This window comes from Coregonus lavaretus (assembly GCF_964263955.1).
Source record: "Coregonus lavaretus genome assembly, contig: HAP1_SCAFFOLD_1314, whole genome shotgun sequence".
Taxonomy (NCBI): domain Eukaryota; kingdom Metazoa; phylum Chordata; class Actinopteri; order Salmoniformes; family Salmonidae; genus Coregonus; species Coregonus lavaretus.
Genome location: NW_028162272.1, coordinates 95,607 through 119,367, shown reverse-complemented (window position 1 = coordinate 119,367; position 23,761 = coordinate 95,607). Strand labels below are relative to the sequence as shown.

The window sequence follows — 23,761 nt, the reverse complement described above, 5'->3', positions numbered from 1 at the left end:
ATTGTTGGTTAAGGGCTTGTAAGTAAGCATTTCACTGTAAGGTCTACACCTGTTGTATTCGGCGCATGTGACAAATACAATTTTATTTGATTAAAATATCCTGGTATCAATGCAGTACTGGACATCAATCATAATATATCTTGGTATCAACAAAGATGTTTTATAACTAAACCAAGATAGACCATAGCCCATCGTTTCAAATGAGAACAAATGAGTCATAGTGGGCAGAACAAGCAAGGAGGTGGGCAGAGCCAAGCACGAGCTAGCGAGATCCTATTGGCTGTGTTCTAGCATGCATTTGCATATTTATGTTAGGTAACGCCTACTGTGTGTAGTGCGCGTGTGCAGTAATTCAATTTGCCTTTGCACTCCTAAAACAACGCCATTTTTAAAAACTTTGGCAAAGGGTAAAGTCTAAAAAATATAGTCCACCCTGTTCGTAACAGATTCTAGTTTTGGGAACTGTATTGAGATAAGATGTTTCATCGATGGGAACATTTGCAGAATGTCGGCCAAAATCCATCTTGTTCCATCATCTCCCACTGCCGGCCACTGGGCTTCCTCTCACTACCATATTTGGTAGTGAGTAGAAACGCCAAGCGGATGCTTCACATTTATACATCCGGTGAAATATCCGTCTCATTGTTCTGTGGTATCAATGTAGTAGTGTCCATCAATCATAAGATATCACGGTATCAATGCAGTAGTGTCCATCAATCATAAGATATCCTGGTATCAATGCAGTACTGGACATCAATCATAAGATATCACGGTATCAATGCAGTAGTGTCCATCAATCATAAGATATCCTGGTATCAATGCAGTACTGGACATCAATCATAAGATATCACGGTATCAATGCAGTAGTGGACATCAATCATAAGATATCCTGGTATCAATGCAGTGGAGATCAATCATAAGTAGAGAACATTAAGTGTTAAATCCATGTAAAATCCTCCCCATGTTGAATATTGGGTATTTATATAATCAATAAGAATTGCACGCTGCAAAACATTTTGCTATGGTGTACCCTAACAAACAGAACCCATGTGTGGACGGGTCTCTGCGGGGGGGTCAGGGAGAGAAGGTGGTCAGTCCCGGTCGGAGGGTGGATCTTGGAAGAGCCGTTTACCGCGGGGGTTGTGAGTTGGCGTGCGGAGGGAGAGCTGCTGCAGGCTGGAACAGCCCAGCGGTGATTCGAATGGCTCCACCTACACAGATGACAGAACAACAACAGCAAGATGGAGTCAGAGAAAAGTGACAACTCTTCCAAAATAACTCTCTTAGAATAACCGCATAAAAACACTTCTACTAAAATAACCCCTCCACACCATACCACAAACACTTCTTCAGACGTGCCCTAGTCATGTGTGAAATGTACTGCTTCCACCACAAAAAGCACAATTGAAAATCTGCCTGACTATACACCAAGGCTTCCTTCTCTTACCTTCATCTGTTTTGAAGGAGTTACATTCTGTTGCCCACTGTCAGGACTGAGCGTCCTCTTGAGAGGGGAGCTCTCACCCCCAGACAGAGCAGCTTTCCCCGTGTGTCCATCCTCTACAGAGCTAGCCTCCATCTTGATCCCCTCCTCCTCCTCCTCCTCCTCACACCACCCAGGCTGCTCCTGAGAGGGGTCCTCAGAGCTGCTGTTCATAGGCGACCAGGTATATGCCTGACTGAAAGTGATGTCGTCCATTAGAGAGGTGTCTGTAGCATCTGCCTGAGAAGCTGCTGGAGGCTCATTTCTCCACAGCTGCCTGGGTAGGACCGATGTAGAGTGGGACTGGACACGATTGGCGTGAAGTGGGACTGCTAGGATGGGTGTAGAGAGGACGCTGGGTGCTGCTACAGGGGTTCTGTAGGGGCTGCTCCCTAGAGACCAGCTAGGTGAGGCCAGAGGAGTGGACCGCGTAGGCCCGAAGCCTGGGGCTGCCCTGCGAGGTGTGCCTGGCAGGGGTTGGTTCTGGTCTGGTTGGTCCTGCCCCACAGCCCCTCCAGCTCCAGGCTGGACCAGTAGCTCTTTGACCAGGGTTCCCAGCCGGGTGTTACGTGGGATGATGCGTCTCTTGATGGCTGAGGCCATGCCCTCCTGCTTGGCTATGACATATACACGCTTCTGTCCCCGTGTCACGGCCGTGTACACGTGTTTCCACGTCTGGACGCTGCCGTTACCCAGCACGTACACAACCGTCTCCGTCTCCGAGCCCTGATACACAGCGGGAAGGTACAGTACAACTGAATCATTCCATCAGAGAAAATGGCTAACTAGTTAGAATCTACTGAACTGCTTAGTTTAATCATACACCATTCATAAACTGAGTAGAGACAGAAAGAGAGAGAGAGAGAAAGAGGAGGGAGAGAGAGGGAGAGAAAGGAGAGAGAGAGAAAGAAAGGAGAGAGAGAGAGAGAGAAAGGAGAGAGAGAGAGAGAGAAAGAAAGGAGAGAGAGAGAGAGACAGAACGGAGAGTGAGGGAGAGAGAAAAAGGAGAGAGTGAGAGAAGAGAGTGAGAGAGGGAGAGAATGTATGTGGGTACCTGGAAGGTGTGTACGGTCCTAGCCCAGGTGTGTTGCAGCCTAGTCTGTGGTGTGTGTGTGTGTGTATATGTGTGTGTGTATGTGTATGTGTGTGTATATGTGTGTGTGGGTACCTGGAAGGTGTGTATGGTCCTAGCCCAAGTGTGTTGCAGCCTAGTCTGTGGTGTGTGTGTGTGTGTGTGTGTGTGTGTGTGTGTGTGTGTGTGTGTGTGTACCTGGAAGGTGTGTATGGTCCTAGCCCAAGTGTGTTGCAGCCTAGTCTGTGGTGTGTGTGTGTGTGTGTGTGTGTGTGTGTGTATGTGTGTGGGTACCTGGAAGGTGTGTACGGTCCTAGCCCAAGTGTGTTGCAGCCTAGTCTGTGGTGTGTGTGTGTGTGTGTGTGTGTGTGTGTGTGTGTGTGGGTACCTGGAAGGTGTGTATGGTCCTAGCCCAGGCGTGTTGCAGTCTACACTCTCTCTGCAGATCCCTAAAGGACACACACAGCATCCGTCCGTCACGATCATCCAGAGTCAGGTACCTCTGCTTCCTGCTCCGCTGTGAGCCCGCCTCCTCCTCTGTCACGTCCTGTCACAGGAGGAGACACAACCAAAAGAGCAGGGCTCAACCAATTAGAATTGAGCCGGAGCCAGAGCCATTGTAGTCATTGACAGCCTAAAAAACATGTAAACTATTGCTTAAGTGAAGGGTCCTCTCATTTTCTCACATGTTTAATGAAGAATATCTCTCCGTTGCACAGGCGTTCTTTCTCCTTCTTTTTGCTTTTCCCCCTCTCCTCTCTGTCCAGTCCAGGAAGTCTCTGCCCTGTCCTGGCCCTGTCAGCTATGTTCTCCAGGACCTCTTCTTCAGGAGACCCCTCCTTGTTCCTGTCTGCGACGTAGCCGTTCTTTGTACAGCAGACTTTATCTCCCGGCTGGAAATCAAGTCGGTTCTTGACGTTTCTGAGGTAAAAGATCAACATATCAAACCCAAAATGATCCATCTATCTATATATACACAGTGCATTCGGAAAGTATTCAGACCCCTTGACTTTTTCCACATTTTGTTACGTTACAGCCTTATTCTAAAACGGATTAACCTCTACGGGATCGGTGTGTCCCGTATACGGGACGGTTGAGCTAACGTGCGCTAATGTGATTAGCATGACTGTTGTAAGTAACAGCAAACTTTCCAGGACATAGACATGTCTTATATGGGCAGAAAGCTTAAATTCTTGTTAATCTAACTGCACTGTCCAATTTACAGTAGCTCTTACAGTGACAACATACCATGCTATTGTTTGAGGAGAGTGCACAACAACAAAAAACGAATCACGGCAACTGGTTTGATACATTCAACTCTGAAGGTAAATAATTTACTTACACTACCGGTCAAAAGTTTTAGAACACCTACTCATGCAAGTGTTTTTCTCTATTTTGAGTATTTTCTACATTGTAGAATAATAGTGAAGACGTCAAAACTATGAAATAACACATATGGAATCATGTAGTAACCAAAAAAAAAAAGTGTTAAACAAATCAATATATATATTTTATATTTGAGATTCTTCAAATAGCCTTGGCATTCTCTCAACCAGCTTCACCTGGAATGCTTTTCCAACAGTCATATGCTGAGCACTTGTTGGCTAGTTTTCCTTCACTCTGCGGTCCGACTTATCCCAAACCATCTCAATATGGTTGAGGTCGGGGGATTGTGGAGGCCAGGTAATCTGATGCAGCACTCCATCACTCTCATTGGTAAAATAGCCCTTACACAGCCTGGAGGTGTGTTGGGTCATTGTCCTGTTGAAAAACAAATTATATAGTCCCACTAAGCCCAAAACAGATGGGATGGCGTATCGCTGCAGAATGCGGTGGTAACCATGCTGGTTAAGTGTGCCTTGAATTCTAAATAAATCACAGACAGTGTCACCAGCAAAGCCCCCCCACACCATCACATCTCCTCCTCCATGCTTCACGGTGGGAAATATATATACGGAGATCATCCGTTCACCTACTCTGCGTCTCACAAAGAAATGGCGGTTGGAACCAAAACTCTCAAATTTGGACTCATCAGACCAAAGGACAGATTTCCACCGGTCTAATGTCCATTGCTCGTGTTTCTTGGCCCAAGCAAGTCTCTTCTTCTTATTGGTGTCCTTTAGTAGTGGTTTCTTTGCAGCAATTCGACCATGAAGGCCTGATTCACACAGTCCCCTCTGAACAGTTGATGTTGAGATGTGTCTGTTACTTGAACTCTGTGAAGCATTTATTTCCACTGCAAATTCTGAGGCTGGTAACTCTAATGAACTTATCCTCTGCAGCAGAGGTAACTCTGGGTCTTCCTTTCCTGTGGCGGTCCTCATGAGAGCCAGTTTCATCATAGCGCTTGATGTTTTTTGTGACTGCACTTGAAGAAACTTTCAAAGTTCCTGAAATGTTCCGTATTGACTGACCTTCATGTCTTAAAGTAATGATGGACTGTCTTTTCTCTTTGCTTCTTGCCATAATATGGACTTGGTCTTTTACCAAATCTTCTGTATACCCCCCTACCTTGTCACAACACAACTGATTGGCTCAAACACATTAAGAAGTAAAGAAAATCCACAAATTAACTTTTAAGAAGGCACACCTGTTCATTGAAATGCATTCCAGGTGACTACCTCATGAAGCTGTTTGAGAGAATGCCAACAGTGTGCAAAGCTGTCATCAAGGCAAAGGGTGGCTATTTGAAGAATCTCAAATATAAAATATATTTTGATTTGTTTAACACTTACATGATTCCATATGTTATTTCATAGTTTTGATGTAGTTACAATGTAGAACATTTTTAAAATTAAAACCCTTGAATGAGTGAATGAGGGGAATGAGGTGTTCTAAAACTTTTGACCGGTAGTGTACATTCAGTAATCTTGCTCTGATTTGTGATAAAATGTAGCATAGTTTTGTTTGAAACAATCCATTTTCATATTAAAATGTAGGAACTGGGTTCTACAGGTTGTACCCCTGCTGTCTCTGGCTCCACACCCACCCCGCCCGGCCATCTAGATGTGTGAAAGTTAGTGTATAAGCTAATGATCCATCATGTATTACATTCCTGGGAGTGTGTAAACATACATTTTGTATTACCATATCATTTTTTTGTATGTTCTCTATAGTTATGTACATGAAAATTTATCAACTGACCATTTCGGCACATTTGGGCAGACTTTCTACAAAATAGTCCAGTGTTGCAATGCTTCACTGGATCAATCTGAAACTTTGCACACACCCTGCTGCCATCTAGTGGCCAAAATCTATATTGTGCCTAAACTGCAATGCTATTAAATAAAAACAATTCTTCATCAATCTACACACGATACCCCATAATGAGTGAAAACAGGTTTGTAGAAACCTTATTTACATAAGTATTCAGACCCTTTGCTATGAGACTCAAAATTGAGCTCAGGTGCATCCTGTTTCCATTGATCATCCTTGAGATGTTTCTATAACAATATAACAATCGGGGGAGAAGGGCCTTGGTCAGGGAGGTGACCAAGAACCCGATGTTCACTCTGACAGAGCTCCAAAGTTCCTCTGTGGAGATGGGAGAAACTTCCAGAAGGACAATCATCTCTGCAGCGCTCCACCAATCAGGCCTTTATGGTAGAGTGGCCAAACGGAAGCCACTCCTCAGTAAAATGCACATGACAGCTCGCTTGGAGTTTGCCAAAAGGCACCTAAAGGACTCTCAGACCATGAGAAACAAGATTCTCTGGTCTGATGAAACCAAGATTGAACTCTTTGGCCTGAATGCCAAGCGTCACGTCTGGAGGAAACCTGGCACCAACCCTACCGTGAAGCATGGTGGTGGCAGCATCATGCTGTGGGAATGTTTTTCACCGGCAGGGACTTGGAGACTAGTCAGGATCGAGGGAAAGATGAACGGAGCAAAGTTCAAAGAGATCCTTGATGAAAACCTATTCCAGAGCGGACCTCAGACTGGGGCGAAGGTTCACCTTCCAACAGGACAACGACCCTAAGCACACAGCCAAGACAACGCAGGAGTGGCTTCTGGACAAGTCTCTGAATGTCCTTGAGTGGCCCAGCCAGAGCCCGGAATTGAACCCGATCGAACATCTCAGGAGAGACCTGAAAATAGCTGTGCAGCGACGCTCCCCATCCAACCTGACAGAGCTTGAGAGGATCTGCAGAGAAGAATGGGAGAAACTCCCCAAATACAGGTGTGCCAAGCTTGTCGCATCATACCCAAGAAGTCTCGAGGCTGTAATCGCTGCCAAAGATGCTTCAATAAAGTACTGAGTAAAGGGTCTGAATACTTAAGTAAACGTTTCAGTTTTTTATATTTAATAAATGTGCAACAAATTCTAAAAACCTGTTTTTTGCTTTGTCATTATGGGGATTGATGAAGAAAAAAAACTATTTTATCAATTTTAGAAAAAGGCTGTAATGTAACAAAATGTGGAAAAAGTCAAGGGGTCTGAATACTTTCCGAATGCACTGTATGTATACAGCTAAGGAGACCTGCTGGACTTTCTAATAGAAACAAACAGGGTCTAGGAGTGGAGTAAACTCCCCTCTGCCTCATCACATCGCAGATTCTTCCTTTTTATAACTGGTTACATAGCAGTAGAAACAACATCTCTTCTAACAACATCTCTTCTAATAGCAGTAGAAACAACATCTCTTCTAATAGCAGTAGAAACAACATCTCTTCCAATAGTAGTAGAAACAACATCTCTTCCAATAGCAGTAGAAACAACATCTCTTCTAACATCTCTTCTAATAGCAGTAGAAACAACATCTCTTCTAACAACATCTCTTCTAACAACATCTATTCCAATAGCAGTAGAAACAACATTGCTTCTAACATCTCTTCTAATAGCAGTAGAAACAACATATCTTCCAATAGTAGTAGAAACAACATCTCTTCCAATAGTAGTAGAAACAACATCTCTTCCAATAGCAGTAGAAACAACATATCTTCCAATAGCAGTAGAAACAGCATCTCTTCCAATAGCAGTAGAAACAACATCTCTTCCAATAGCAGTAGAAACAGCATCTCTTCCAATAGCAGTAGAAACAGCATCTCTTCCAATAGCAGTAGAACCAACATCTCTTCCAATAGCAGTAGAAACAACATATCTTCCAATAGCAGTAGAAACAACATCTCTTCCAATAGCAGTAGAAACAACATCTCTTCCAATAGCAGTAGAAACATCTCTTTCAATAGCAGTAGAAACAACATCTCTTTCAATAGCAGTAGAAACAACATCTCTTCTAATAGCAGTAGAAACAACATATATTCTAATAGCAGTAGAAACATCTCTTCTAACAACATCTCTTCTAATAGCAGTAGAAACAACATCTCTTCTAATAGCAGTAGAAACAAGATCTCTTCCAATAGCAGTAGAAACATCTCTTCTAACAACATCTCTTCTAATAGCAGCAGAAACAACATCTCTTCCAATAGCAGTAGAAACAGCTCTTCTAACATCTCTTCTAATAGCAGCAGAAACAACATCTCTTCCAACAGCAGTAGAAACAACATCTCTTCTAATAGCAGTAGAAACAACATCTCTTCCAATAGCAGTAGAAACATCTCTTCTAACATATATTCTAATAGCAGCAGAAACAACATCTCTTCTAATAGCAGTAGAAACAACATCTCTTCCAATAGCAGTAGAAACAACATCTCTTCCAATAGCAGTAGAAACAACATATCTTCTAATAGCAGTAGAAACAACATCTCTTCTAATACTTTCCGAATGCACTGTATGTATACAGCTAAGGAGACCTGCTGGACTTTCTAATAGAAACAAACAGGGTCTAGGAGTGGAGTAAACTCCCCTCTGCCTCATCACATCGCAGATTCTTCCTTTTTATAACTGGTTACATAGCAGTAGAAACAACATCTCTTCTAACAACATCTCTTCTAATAGCAGTAGAAACAACATCTCTTCTAACAACATCTCTTCTAACAACATCTCTTCCAATAGTAGTAGAAACATCTCTTCCAATAGCAGTAGAAACAACATCTCTTCCAATAGCAGTAGAAACAACATCTCTTCCAATAGCAGTAGAAACATCTCTTCTAACATCTCTTCTAATAGAAGCAGAAACAACATCTATTCTAATAGCAGTAGAAACAACATCTCTTCTAAAAACATCTCTTCCAATAGCAGTAGAAACAACATCTCTTCTAATAGCAGTAGAAACAACATCTCTTCTAATAGCAGTAGAAACAACATCTCTTCCAATAGCAGTAGAAACACATCTTCTAACATCTCTTCTAATAGAAGCAGAAACAACATCTCTTCCAATAGCAGTAGAAACAACATCTCTTCTAATAGCATTAGAAACAACATCTCTTCCAATAGCAATAGAAACATCTCTTCTAATAGCAGCAGAAACAACATATCTTCCAATAGCAGTAGAAACAACATCTCTTCCAATAGCAGTATAAACAACATCTCTTCCAATAGCAGTAGAAACATCTCTTCTAACATCTCTTCTAATAGCAGCAGAAACAACATCTCTTCCAATAGCAGTAGAAACAACATCTCTTCTAATAGCAGTAGAAACAACATCTCTTCTAATAGCAGTAGAAACAACATCTCTTCTAATAGCAGTAGAAACAACATATCTTCCAATAGCAGTAGAAACAACATCTCTTCTAACAACATCTCTTCCAATAGTAGTAGAAACAACATCTCTTCCAATAGCAGTAGAACAACATCTCTCCCAATAGTAGTAGAAACAACATCTCTTCCAATAGCAGTAGAAACAACATCTCTTCCAATAGCAGTAGAAACAACATCTCTTCCAATAGCAGTAGAAACAACATCTCTTCCAATAGCAGTAGAAACAACATCTCTTCCAATAGCAGTAGAAACAACATCTCTTCCAATAGCAGTAGAAACAACATCTCTTCCAATAGCAGTAGAAACAACATCTCTTCCAATAGCAGTAGAAACAACATCTCTTCCAATAGCAGTAGAAACAACATCTCTTCCAATAGCAGTAGAAACAACATCTCTTCCAATAGCAGTAGAAACAACATCTCTTCCAATAGCAGTAGAAACAACATCTCTTCCAATAGCAGTAGAAACAACATCTCTTCCAATAGCAGTAGAAACAACATCTCTTCCAATAGCAGTAGAAGCAACATCTCTTCCAATAGCAGTAGAAGCAACATCTCTTCCAATAGCAGTAGAAGCAACATCTCTTCCAATAGCAGTAGAAACAACATCTCTTCTAACAGCAGTAGAAACAACATCTCTTCTAATAGCAGTAGAAACAACATCTCTTCCAATAGCAGTAGAAACAACATCTCTTCCAATAGCAGTAGAAACAACATCTCTTCCAATAGCAGTAGAAACAACATCTCTTCTAATAGCAGTAGAAACAACATCTCTTCCAATAGCAGTAGAAACAACATCTCTTCTAATAGCAGTAGAAACAACATCTCTTCCAATAGCAGTAGAAACAACATCTCTTCCAATAGCAGTAGAAACAACATCTCTTCCAATAGCAGTAGAAACAACATCTCTTCCAATAGCAGTAGAAACAACATCTCTTCCAATAGCAGTAGAAGCAACATCTCTTCCAATAGCAGTAGAAACAACATCTCTTCTAATAGCAGTAGAAACAACATCTCTTCTAACAGCAGTAGAAACAACATCTCTTCTAATAGCAGTAGAAACAACATCTCTTCCAATAGCAGTAGAAACAACATCTCTTCCAATAGCAGTAGAAACAACATCTCTTCCAATAGCAGTAGAAACAACATCTCTTCCAATAGCAGTAGAAGCAACATCTCTTCCAATAGCAGTAGAAACAACATCTCTTCTAATAGCAGTAGAAACAACATCTCTTCTAACAGCAGTAGAAACAACATCTCTTCCAATAGCAGTAGAAACAACATATCTTCCAATAGCAGTAGAAACAACATCTCTTCCAATAGCAGTAGAAGCAACATCTCTTCCAATAGCAGTAGAAACAACATCTCTTCCAATAGCAGTAGAAACAACATCTCTTCCAATAGCAGTAGAAACAACATCTCTTCCAATAGCAGTAGAAACAACATCTCTTCCAATAGCAGTAGAAACAACATCTCTTCCAATAGCAGTAGAAACAACATCTCTTCCAATAGCAGTAGAAACAACATCTCTTCCAATAGCAGTAGAAACAACATCTCTTCCAATAGCAGTAGAAACAACATCTCTTCCAATAGCAGTAGAAACAACATCTCTTCCAATAGCAGTAGAAACAACATCTCTTCCAATAGCAGTAGAAACAACATATCTTCCAATAGCAGTAGAAACAACATCTCTTCCAATAGCAGTAGAAACAACATCTCTTCCAATAGCAGTAGAAACAACATCTCTTCCAATAGCAGTAGAAACAACATCTCTTCCAATAGCAGTAGAAACAACATCTCTTCTAATAGCAGTAGAAACAACATCTCTTCTAATAGCAGTAGAAACAACATCTCTTCCAATAGCAGTAGAAACAACATCTCTTCCAATAGCAGTAGAAACAACATCTCTTCCAATAGCAGTAGAAACAACATCTCTTCCAATAGCAGTAGAAACAACATCTCTTCTAATAGCAGTAGAAACAACATCTCTTCCAATAGCAGTAGAAACAACATCTCTTCCAATAGCAGTAGAAACAACATCTCTTCTAACATCTCTTCCAATAGCAGTAGAAACAACATCTCTTCTTCCAATAGCAGTAGAAACAACATCTCTTCCAATAGCAGTAGAAACAACATCTCTTCCAATAGCAGTAGAAACAACATCTCTTCCAATAGCAGTAGAAACAACATCTCTTCTAATAGCAGTAGAAACAACATCTCTTCCAATAGCAGTAGAAACAACATCTCTTCCAATAGCAGTAGAAACAACATCTCTTCTAACATCTCTTCTAATAGCAGTAGAAACAACATCTCTTCCAATAGCAGTAGTGACTTACTTGGTGCGGTGGTTGCAGTAATGCTTGCAGCAAAGCTCATTGATCAAGGCACACTCCCTCCTGCAAAAGAAATGGAGGTACAGTTAAGATACAGGTCAAACAATGGTGTAGAGAAGCCCTCTACATATCTGACCACCCTACTCTCCTATAGCATCAATGGTGCAGAGAAACCCTCTACATATCTGACCACCCTACTCTCCTATAGCATCAATGGTGCAGAGAAACCCTCTACACTACTGGTCAAAAGTTTTAGAACACCTACTCATTAAAGGGTTTTTCTTTATTTTTACTATTTTCTACATTGTAGAATAATCGTGAAGACATCAAAACTATGAAATAACACATATGGAATCATGTAGTAACCAGAAAACTGTTAAACAAATTAAAATATTTTATATTTGAGATTCTTCAAATAGCCACCCTTTGCCTTGATGGCAGCTTTGCACACTCTTGGCATTCTCTCAACCAGCTTCACCTGGAATGCTTTTCTAACTGTCTTGAAGGAGTTCCCACATATGCTGAGCACTTGTTGGCTGCTTTTCCTTCACTCTGCAGTCCAACTCATCCCAAATCATCTCAATTTGGTTGAGGTCGGGGGATTGTGGAGGCCAGGTCATCTGATGCAGCACTCCATCACTCTCCTTCTTGGTAAAATAGCCCATACACAGCCTGGAGGTGTGTTGGGTAATTGTCCTGTTGAAAAACAAATGATAGTCCCACTAAGCCCAAACCAGATGGGATGGCGTATCGCTGCAGAATGCTGTGGTAGCCATGCTGGTTAAGTGTGCCTTGAATTCGAAATAAATCACAGACAGTGTCACCAGCAAAGCAGCCCCACACCATAACACCTCCTCCTCCATGCTTTACGGTGGGAAATACACATGCAGAGCTCATCCTTTCACCCACACGCGTCTCACAAAGACATGGCGGTTGGAACCAAAAATCTCCAATTTGGACTCCAGACCAAAGGACAATTTTCCACCGGTCTAATGTCCATTGCTCGTGTTTCTTGGCCCAAGCAAGTCTCTTCTTCTTATTGGTGTCCTTTAGTAGTGGTTTCTTTGCAGCGATTCGACCAAGAAGGCCTGATTCACACAGTCTCCTCCTGAACAGTTGATGTTGAGATGTGTCTGTGACTTGAACTCTGTGAAGTATTTATTTGGGCTGCAATTTCTGAAGCTGGTAACTCTAATGAACGTATCCTCTGCAGCAGAGGTAACTCTGGGTCTTCCATTCCTGTGGTGGTCCTCATGAGAGCCAGTTTCATCATAGTGCTTGATGGTTTTTGCGACTGCACTTGAAGAAACGTTCAAAGTTCTTTAAATGTTCCGTATTGACTGACCTTCATGCCTTAAAGTAATGATGGACTGTCGTTTCTCTTTGCTTATTTGAGCTGTTCTTGCCATAATATGGACTTGGTATTTTACCAAATAGGGCTATCTTCTGTATACAGTGGGGGAAAAAAGTATTTAGTCAGCCACCAATTGTGCAAGTTCTCCCACTTAAAAAGATGAGGCCTGTAATTTTCATCATAGGTACACGTCAACTATGACAGACAAATTGAGAATTTTTTTTCTCCAGAAAATCACATTGTAGGATTTGTAATGAATTTATTTGCAAATTATGGTGGAAAATAAGTATTTGGTCACCTAAAAACAAGCAAGATTTCTGGCTCTCACAGACCTGTAACTTCTTCTTTAAGAGGCTCCTCTGTCCTCCACTCGTTACCTGTATTAATGGCACCTGTTTGAACTTGTTATCAGTATAAAAAGACACCTGTCCACAACCTCAAACAGTCACACTCCAAACTCCACTATGGCCAAGACCAAAGAGCTGTCAAAGGACACCAGAAACAAAATTGTAGACCTGCACCAGGCTGGGAAGACTGAATCTGCAATAGGTAAGCAGCTTGGTTTGAAGAAATCAACTGTGGGAGCAATTATTAGGAAATGGAAGACATACAAGACCACTGATAATCTCCCTCGATCTGGGGCTCCACGCAAGATCTCACCCCGTGGGGTCAAAATGATCACAAGAACGGTGAGCAAAAATCCCAGAACCACACGGGGGGACCTAGTGAATGACCTGCAGAGAGCTGGGACCAAAGTAACAAAGCCTACCATCAGTAACACACTACGCCGCCAGGGACTCAAATCCTGCAGTGCCAGACGTGTCCCCCTGCTTAAGCCAGTACATGTCCAGGCCCGTCTGAAGTTTGCTAGAGTGCATTTGGATGATCCAGAAGAGGATTGGGAGAATGTCATATGGTCAGATGAAACCAAAATATAACTTTTTGGTAAAAACTCAACTCGTCGTGTTTGGAGGACAAAGAATGCTGAGTTGCATCCAAAGAACACCATACCTACTGTGAAGCATGGGGGTGGAAACATCATGCTTTGGGGCTGTTTTTCTGCAAAGGGACCAGGACGACTGATCCGTGTAAAGGAAAGAATGAATGGGGCCATGTATCGTGAGATTTTGAGTGAAAACCTCCTTCCATCAGCAAGGGCATTGAAGATGAAACGTGGCTGGGTCTTTCAGCATGACAATGATCCCAAACACACCGCCCAGGCAATGAAGGAGTGGCTTCGTAAGAACCATTTCAAGGTCCTGGAGTGGCCTAGCCAGTCTCCAGATCTCAACCCCATAGAAAATATTTGGAGGGAGTTGAAAGTCTGTGTTGCCCAGCGACAGCCCCAAAACATCACTGCTCTAGAGGAGATCTGCATGGAGGAATGGGCCAAAATACCAGCAACAGTGTGTGAAAACCTTGTGAAGACTTACAGAAAACGTTTGACCTGTGTCATTGCCAACAAAGGGTATATAACAAAGTATTGAGAAACTTTTGTTATTGACCAAATACTTATTTTCCATCATAATTTGCAAATAAATTCATAAAAAATCCTACAATGTGATTTTCTGGATTTTTTTTCCTCAATTTGTCTGTCATAGTTGACGTGTACCTATGATGAAAATTACAGGACTCTCTCATCTTGGTCCTCTGTAGCTCAGCTGGTAGAGCACGGCGCTTGTAACGCCAAGGTAGTGGGTTCGATCCCCGGGACCACCCGTACACAAAAAAAAATGTATGCACGCATGACTGTAAGTCGCTTTGGATAAAAGCGTCTGCTAAATGGCATATTATTATTATTATTATTATTATCTTTTTAAGTGGGAGAACTTGCACAATTGGTGGCTGACTAAATACTTTTTTTCCCCACTGTACCTCATTAAGCTGGTTGAGAGAATGCCAACAGTGTGAAAAGCTGTCATCAAGTCAAAAGGGTGGCTATTTGAAGAATCTCAAATACAAAATATGTTTTGATTTGTTTAACACTTTTTTGGTTACTACATGATTCCATATGTGTTATTTCATAGTTTTGATGTCTTCACTATTATTCTACAATGTAGAAAATAGTAAAAAAAATAAAGAAAAACCCTGGAATGAGTAGGTGTTCTAAAACATTTGACCGGTAGTGTACACATCTGATCACCTTACTCCCCTATCGCATCAATGGTGTAGAGAAACCCTTTACATATCTGACCATCCTACTGTCCTATACATGTCTTACCTTCTGAAGGCAATGAACTGTGACGTGGTATCATTCTTCAGTCCTGGAGCAGCGTTCAGTAATAGTTCGATAGCCACCTGGAGGTCTGAAAAAAACGACATCAATTGTGTTGCTTTATATTGTGAGTTTTAGGGGTTTTCAGCACAGAGCCCGTACCGAGCCTGTAAGATGGAGTCCATGGTGTCCTCACCATAGACAGAGTCCTCGTTGGTGTTGGGCAGCAGGATGAGGATGAACCTCTTGTCTTCAGAGGGCATGGTGTAACTCCCATTCAGATCCAAGATGGCGTCGTAGTGGAGCGGTCTGAAAGTATGCTTCATCCCCATCTCGGCGATTCTGAAAGAAAAAAAGGACAGACGCAGGATCTCTCCTTTCTCATGGTCATCAGTCATGGCATCAGGACATGATAAGAACATTTGTCAAAAATCTAGCTTACAGAATTTGCAATTTAAACAATCAAGAAAATGTTATAATGCATTTAATATCTGAATTTGCAAAGTTGTATCTAAAATTCTGGATATTCTAGCTACATATTGCATTTTTAAAATATATATATATATATATATATATATATATATATATATATATATATATATATATATATATATATATATATATATATATCAAAGAATGACTGAGGCATGTCTATGTGTGTTGGAAAACTAAAGACAAAAACCAATGTCATATTTACAGTCCGGCGTTGTTGACGATGAGTTGAGACTCAGCTCTGTGGTTGGTCCTCATCTCGATGGCCCAGTGAGCCCGGCCCAGACTGTGGAACAGGTCATACAAGGTGTTGCCTGGCTGGATACTGGGCAGCTGACGCACATCGCCTAGACAACCAGAGCTACACCTTCACATACGGTAGCTGGAGCCCAGACCTGACTAGCCTCCATTATGGCAGACATATGGCTAACTACACAAGGCTAACCTAGAACAGGTCATACAAGGTGTTGGCTGGCTGGATACTGGGCAGCTGACAGCGTCCCCTAGACAAACAGTCAGCCAGCAAGTCCTAATCGTTAAGTGTTTGCAGGATAGGTTTAAGCAGCATAGTCTCATCTCATTCCGATAATGAGGAGTTTATTGGAATACAAGGTGATTTGTAGATCAGTGATTCTGAGCAGTCTGAAGGCAATGTAAGAACGCAAGTGTTCCATTACCATTGTAAAGGACAGGAAGTCCTCTCCTTAACTAACTATGTTCCACCTTCACCCCCCACAGTTGTTCCATTACCATTGTACAGGACAGGAAGTCCTCTCCTTAACTAACTCTGTTCCAGCTTCACCCTCCACAAGTGTTCCATTACCATTGTACAGGACAGGAAGTCCTCTCCTTAACTAACTATGTTCCAGCTTCACACCCAACAACTGTTGACATCATACTTTACACGTTTCACATTGTACAGCTTAAACCTGAGCTTAAAACCCAACGTACCCAGAAAGACAAACTTCCTGAGCTGTGCGTGTTTGGTGAGCATGGTGAGGACAGAGTGGAGGAGCTGAACGCACACCAGACTGCCCTCATCCACCACCAACACACGCACACAGGCAAACTTCCACTCCTCAGGAGCCCCATTAAGGTCTTTCTTGGCCTGCATGAAACTCCACAGCACCTGAGAGCGAGGGATGACAGGTAAGAGTGAGGGATGACAGGTTAGAGTGAGGGATGACAGGGAAGAGTGAGGGATGACAGGGAAGAGTGAGGGATGACAGGGGAGGAGTGAGGGATGACAGGGGAGAGTGAGGGATGACAGGGGAGGGTGAGGGATGACAGGGGAGGGTGAGGGATGACAGGGGAGTGTGAGGGATGACAGGGAAGAGCGAGGGATGACAGGGAAGAGCGAGGGATGACAGGGGAGGGCGAGGGATGACAGGGGAGGGCGAGGGATGACAGGGGAGGGCGAGGGATGACAGGGAAGAGCGAGGGATGACAGGGAAGAGCGAGGGATGACAGGGAAGAGCGAGGGATGACAGGGAAGAGCGAGGGATGACAGGGAACAGAGCGAGGGATGACAGGGTAGAGCGAGGGATGACAGGGAAGAGCGAGGGGTGACAGGGAAGAGGGATGACAGGGAAGAGCGAGGGATGACAGGGAAGAGCGAGGGATGACAGGGAAGAGCGAGGGATGACAGGGCAGAGCGAGGGATGACAGGGAAGAGCGAGGGATGACAGGGAAGAGCGAGGGATGACAGGGAAGAGCGAGGGATGACAGGGCAGAGCGAGGGATGACAGGGCAGAGCGAGGGATGACAGGGAAGAGCGAGGGATGACAGGGAAGAGCGAGGGATGACAGGAAAGAGCGAGGGATGACAGGGAAGAGCGAGGGATGACAGGGAAGAGTGGCTGCTGGCGGTCAATGTGGCTGCTGGCGGTCAATGTGGCTGCTGGCGGTCAATGTGGCTGCTGACGGTCAATGTGGCTGCTGACGGTCAATGTGGCTGCTGACGGTCAATGTGGCTGCTGACGGTCAATGTGGCTGCTGACGGTCAATGTGGCTGCTGACGGTCAATGTGGCTGCTGACGGTCAATGTGGCTGCTGACGGTGAATGTGGCTGCTGACGGTGAATATGGCAGCTGACGGCGACAGGCTAATGTTTGCCATTCAGAAACCTGTTCTGTACCTTGCTAATTTAAATATACAGGGTCAGAACTTCAGAGATCCTATTGAATAACTATTCTATATGTCATTCTAAGGTCAGAACGGTCTCCTGTACCAACCTGATGCAGGGTGTAGGCCTTGAAGCAGGTTCTCTTGGTGAGCAGAGATGCAGCTCTCCCTGTGGGTGCTGTTAGTAACACCTCTTCCTCTCCCTGTAAAACCGACAACTTCTCCCTCTCCTCCCCCTTTACCTCCCCCTCTAACTGAGAGAGGAGACTCTGCGACAGGGCTTCTTCTTCCCACCGCTCGGACAGACAGAAGTCATTCTCAAAGTCCCAGCATGCCTTCCTGACCTCCTCCTCCTCCTCCTCCTCCTCCTTCTTCTTTGAGCTCTGCTGCATGGCTGCCTTGAACACCAGACTCACCACCGTGGTCTTACCACAGCCCCCCTTACCGCTGATCACAGTCACCGGGTTGGAGCAGATCATCTCCGCCGCACGCACCTGGTCTGGGTCTAAATCTACTGGAGGAGGATAGGGGCCCTGGTATGTAAGGGGGGCTGGTTCTGGGTCTCGTTTGATGTGGTCTGGGTCAGAGTATCCATTGGCCGTTCCAACAGCAGTATTAGTACGGCCTGTCTCTGCAGCGGTGCCCTCCATATCACACCTTTCATTCAGATGATCAGCCTTCTGCTCTGTGTCGGAGTCCACCTCACCTCGATCCTCCCCACTCCCTCCTCTCTTCCTCAGCCTCTCCAGTGCTGAAGCAGTCAGTACCTCTATGACATCCAGAGGTATAACCCAGGGCTCTCCCTGCACCAGACAGCGTAGACACTCAGCTATCCCAGTCTCATAAGAATGCAGGTTCTGCAGCGCCACCTTCTGGCGATCCCGCACCACCACACCCAGCTCTTTGAGGAAGTGGACAGCGTCCCAAACCTGAATGAATGAATTCATTAAGTCATTTGGAAATTCCAAATACATATGGAGCTGGCTCAGCAAGCGAGTCAACAACAACACATCAAAACAATCACTGAGGATTAAAAACACAAAGTGGACAGAGGTCTTTCTACAGTGTTCCTCGTACCTCCTCCTCCCCCACGGAGCTACACCCCCTCCTGACCTCGTCACACAGGCTGGGGAGTTCTGTGTAGGTACTGCCCGTCCTGCAGCAGTGGATCTTTAGAGAGTCGTAGACTCGCAGGGCGTTACGCTGCTTCAGGGGGATCTCTTGGAAGAGTTTACACTCATGGAAGGATCTCAGCTGAGCCTCGCAACGGACGAGCCTCAACTCCTTGTACATAACCTAGAGAGAGAGGGGAGAGAGAGGGAGAGAGAGAGGGAGGGGAGAGAGAGAGGGGAGAGAGAGGGAGAGAGAGAGGGAGGGGAGAGAGAGGGAGATAGAGGGAGAGAGAGAGAGAGAGAGAGAGAGAGAGAGAGAGAGAGAGAGAGAGAGAGAGAGAGAGAGGGGAGAGAGAGAGGGAGAGAGAGGGGAGAGAGAGAGAGAGAGAGAGAAAGAGAGAGAGGGAAAAAGGGAGAAGTGATTACTCAAGATAAACTAAATTAAGAAAATAATTGAGTCTGTCTGACTCAATGCGTTCATGGCAGATTGGAGGGATGCTATGATAGGTCACTACTGGATTGGTCTGATCGAAGTCTACAGAAACTGTTGACACAGTTTGTTAACCAAACAACAGTCCACAACCAGCCAGGAGATTACACTTACATAGTTAAAGCCCAGCTTCCAGACATCAGTCTTGATAATCTCCTCTATTTTAGCCAGCAAGCTGAGACGCTCCTCTTCCTCATCTTCATCCATCGGTGTGACATGTGTAGGGGCTTGTGTAGCTCCCTGTGCTGCAGGACGTTTCTCGCTGCCCTTGCCCCGGCCCAGTAGCTCAGTGAAGCGCCCGGGCAGCAGGGTAGGCAGGTATCTCATCACATGGGGGTACAGAGAGGCAGCCTTCACGCGCATCCCTGCAACTGATAGACAGACAGACCGATGACGAGCTGTGTTCGAATACCCAGACTAACATACTGTATACTACATACTTAATGAGTATATACTGCATACTATTAGTTCATTTTAGTATACTGTAAACGAACGGTATCATTTCAGTTGCGCGTATTAGCGCTTCGACTGTCTACCGGAAGTTGATGCTGTTGCTATGCAACCTCTTGCTAGCTTGTTAGCGTAACACATTTCTAGCTAGACTCTGGGTGTGTTCGTAAATTCAATCTGGAGTGCCTGAATGTGCTCTGGGCGTTCGTAAATTCAGGGCGTTGTCAGATTGTCAGTTCGTAAATTCAGAGCGCTTTGTTCTCGGAGCATTCAGAGCGCACACTGGACGCTCTGGCCGAGGAGTAGGGTTGATCCGAGCGTTCTGACCTAACAACGGCAGTCAAGCACCCAAGCTAACTGGCTAGCTTGCTAGCTACTTCAGACACAAATGAGAGAACACCTCACTCTGACCATTTTACTCGCCCGAGCAGAGCTGGTTAGGCTGTTTTCATGTTATCCAGAGCGTTGGTGAATGTAGCTGCTGCTGGCAACAATTTAATTTATCTTTTTGCCGACGTTTATCGACACCGGCCTCATTCAACGGGTGTTGAGCGTTCGTAAATACATACGTTATTCTGCGCTCTGGCACACAGACGAGAGTGCTCTGAAATCGGAGTAGATAGCCAGAGCGAATTTACGAATCTTTGCAACTCTGCCTAGAAGGTCAGCATCCCTGAGTCGTCTCTTCACTGTAGACATTGAGACTGGTGTTTTGCGGGTACTATTTAATGAAGCTGCCAGTTGAGGACCTGTGAGGCGTCTGTGTCTCGAACTAGACACTAATGTATTTGTCTTCTTGCTCAGTTGTGCACCGGGGCCTCCCACTCCTCTTTCTATTCTGGTTAGTGCCAGTTTGCGCTGTTCTGTGAAGGGAGTAGTACACAGCGTTGTACGAGATCTTCAGTTTCTTGGCAATTTCTCGCATGGAATAGCCTTCATTTCTCAGAACAAGAATAGACTGACGAGTTTCAGAAGAAAGTTATTTGTTTCTGGCCATTTTGAGCCTGTAATCGAACCCACAATTGCTGATTCTCCAGATACTCAACTAGTCTCAAAAAGGCCAGTTTTATTGCTTCTTTAATCAGCACAAGTTTTGAGCTGTGCTAACATAATTGCAAAAGGGTTTTCTAATGATCAATTAGCCTTTTTAAATGATAAACTTGGATTAGCAAACACAACGTGCCATTGGAACACAGGACTGATGGTTGCTGAAATAGATTTTCAAATTATTATTTTTTTTTTTTTAATCAGCCGTTTCCAGCTTCAATAGCCATTTACAACATGAACGATGTCTACACTGTATTTCTGATCAATTTGATGTTATTTTAATGGACAAAAAAATTGCTTTTCTTTCGAAAACAAGGACCCCAAACTTTTGAACGGTAGTGTACGTTGGGTAGTTATAGTTAGATAGCATTAGGTAAATATACTGGTAAGTTCGATGTATTAGTAGCCAACTAACGTTACAGTATGTAGCTAACATACCTGGTACATACTGCTGTAATGATATGCTATGCGGTTCATAAAGATAGCGTAGCTAACAAATTGTCAGCCAACATAACTTGTAACTTATTTGAAAAGTCATTACTTCATTACATTGCTCAACATTTTCATTAACATTTGTCATAATTAGTTAAAGCAACGAATTTGTATCCGCTCTCGTCTGACTTCTGCTGCACTTTGTCCGCCATTTTCTTCAAATCTGAAAACGTTGTGAAGCCAAGCACATTTTCTGAAGAATTGCATTATGGGCCCTAAAAGCACGGAAATAGTGTCCATTGATTGTATACTTCGTATTTTGGCGAATGTAGTACGACATCCGGGAACTTTTGGCATACTAACTATATCCATACTATGACCAATAAGCATACTACATACTCAATTTATGTCACAAATAGTACGGTTAATATTAGTATTTGAACACACCTATGGTCTTTGCTCACAGCACTCCATATTACCAAAACACTGTAGGTCAAGATGTATCTCTCCCCCACGTCCACCTACCTGAAACAGAGACCAACGCTTTAATCTGCTGTGCCAATGCTCTGTGCTGCTCTCCTTCCTCAAACTCAGCCAGAACTTCCTGCAGGTTGTCAAACCCCACCTTCCTTCCCATCGGCAGCCAAGCAAAGAACGGGGTGACGAACTCTGCACCCACGCCGCAGGCCGCTAGGAACAGAGACAGGACGGAGCGACCCTGGTCCACCTGGAGGTCTGAGCGAAGGCGGTAGGCAGGGTAGCCCCGCAGAGACAGGACGGAGCGACCCTGGTCCACCTGGAGGTCTGAGCGAAGGCGGTAGGCAGGGTAGCCCCGCAGAGACAGGACGGAGCGACCCTGGTCCACCTGGAGGTCTGAGCGAAGGCGGTAGGCAGGGTAGCCCCGCAGAGACAGGACGGAGCGACCCTGGTCCACCTGGAGGTCTGAGCGAAGGCGGTAGGCAGGGTAGCCCCGCAGAGACAGGACGGAGCGACCCTGGTCCACCTGGAGGTCTGAGCGAAGGCGGTAGGCAGGGTAGCCCCGCAGAGACAGGACGGAGCGACCCTGGTCCACCTGGAGGTCTGAGCGAAGGCGGTAGGCAGGGTAGCCCCGCAGCACCAGCTTGCCCCTGGCTGCGCGGGCCGTGAAGGTTGCCTCCCACCATGGGTCCTTCAGACTGAACCGGCCCTCTACTCTGCATCTCTTACCAGACACAATGTCCAGGAACTCAACTGGAATGGGCATGTGATAGAAAACGAAACAATTACACAAGATAGTTAGTTATTTTGCGGACTAGCTAGCTAGCTAGATCATCAGAATGCATTCATCGTGGTGGATTGTATGAGTTTTGTGTGTGTGTTTTAGTGTCACTATCAAGAGATAAAGCAGATTGAACAAACTGTAGAATTACAGTAGGCAACTAGCTCCTATTTCTACAGTAGAAGTTACAATCAATACATGCTCGATCGACAAAGTGACACTGTCACGGTCCCTTATCGCAGATGGTTGGCAACTTGTTAGCTAGATAAACATGCCTCATTTGTTGCAAGTGACAACCTCATTAGCTAGTTAGGCTAACTTTATCATGTGAACTTATCAAAGCTATGATGATCTGTCAACGACCAACCACCTTCGTTTCGGGCCGGTATGGAGGACTTAAACAGATGTCCTCCAGAGCTAACGCTGTCCATCTCTTTCATATCCAGAAACTCCGGCTGTGCTTCTTCCTCCTCATCATCTTCCCCATCAGAATCGGCATTTTCAGCCTTTTTAACCTTATTTTCAGGTAAAATGTAGCCGATTATGTTTCTGTCACCAAGAGGACACCCCAACAGTGACATTTCTGTTTTGTTTAGCTTATTTCGCGCGTCAATTTCATTTCACAGCTGACATAAAAACAAGGAAGTGCCAAAGCGGAAGTGCTTTAGTTTTTTTTCGAGCCAGCCCAAAAACTAGCATATAAGCGCCACCCACCGGCCTAGTCGGCATGCATTTAGTTTTACTAGTGTTTAAGAGCAGTTGGAGGCTACTGAAGGAGTGTTGTATGGCATTGAAGCTCGTTTGGAGGTTTGTTAACACAGTGTCCAATGAAGGGCCAGATGTATACAAAATGGTGTGAGAATGGATCTGAGAATCACCAGCAGCAAGAGCGACATCATTGATATACACAATAATTGAACCCTGTGGCACCCCCATAGAGACTGCCATAGGTCCAGACAACAGGCCCTCCAATTTGACACATTGAACTCTATCTGAGAAGTAGTTGGTGAACCAGGCGAGGCAGTCATTTGAGAAACCAAGGCTATTTAGTCTGCCAATAAGAATGCGGTGGTTGACAGAGTCGAAAGCCTTGGCCAGGTCGATGAAGACGGCTGCACAGTACTGTCTATTATCGATCGCGGTTATAATATCGTTTAGGACCTTGAGCGTGGCTGAGGTGCACCCATGACCAGCTCGGAAACCGGATTGCATAGCGGAGAAGGTACGGTGGGATTCGAAATGGTCGGCGATCTGTTTGTTAACTTGGCTTTCAAAAACGTTTGAAAAGCTGGGCAGGAT

General features: G+C 44.2%; 1 protein-coding gene across 1 annotated transcript; it reads right to left on the bottom strand.

Annotated features, from left to right (window-relative positions):
- On the bottom strand, positions 1-23,102 carry helb (helicase (DNA) B). The gene is made up of 14 exons (XM_084194101.1): positions 22,833-23,102; positions 21,730-22,434; positions 19,390-19,646; positions 18,751-18,969; positions 17,784-18,602; positions 16,502-16,679; positions 15,756-15,897; positions 15,255-15,400; positions 15,065-15,149; positions 11,493-11,552; positions 3,242-3,476; positions 2,944-3,102; positions 1,448-2,209; positions 1-1,211 (listed from the first exon to the last, which is right to left on the bottom strand). Exons 1-14 carry the CDS (start codon positions 23,041-23,043, stop codon positions 1,092-1,094), a joined length of 4,098 nt encoding a protein of 1,365 aa, XP_084050227.1. The 5' UTR covers positions 23,044-23,102; the 3' UTR covers positions 1-1,091.
- Between the last annotated feature and the right edge of the window lie 659 nt (positions 23,103-23,761).

Excerpts from the sequence above, each read along its gene's own strand:
- helb (XM_084194101.1), bottom strand. The coding sequence starts at position 23,043 with ATGTCACTGTTGGGGTGTCCTCTTGGTGACAGAAACATAATCGGCTAC. Across the intron at positions 18,603-18,750 it reads GCTCCGTGGGGGAGGAGGAG|GTTTGGGACGCTGTCCACTT; the intron begins GTACGAGGAACA and ends TCATTCATTCAG. Across the intron at positions 15,150-15,254 it reads CAACGAGGACTCTGTCTATG|ACCTCCAGGTGGCTATCGAA; the intron begins GTGAGGACACCA and ends CGTTTTTTTCAG.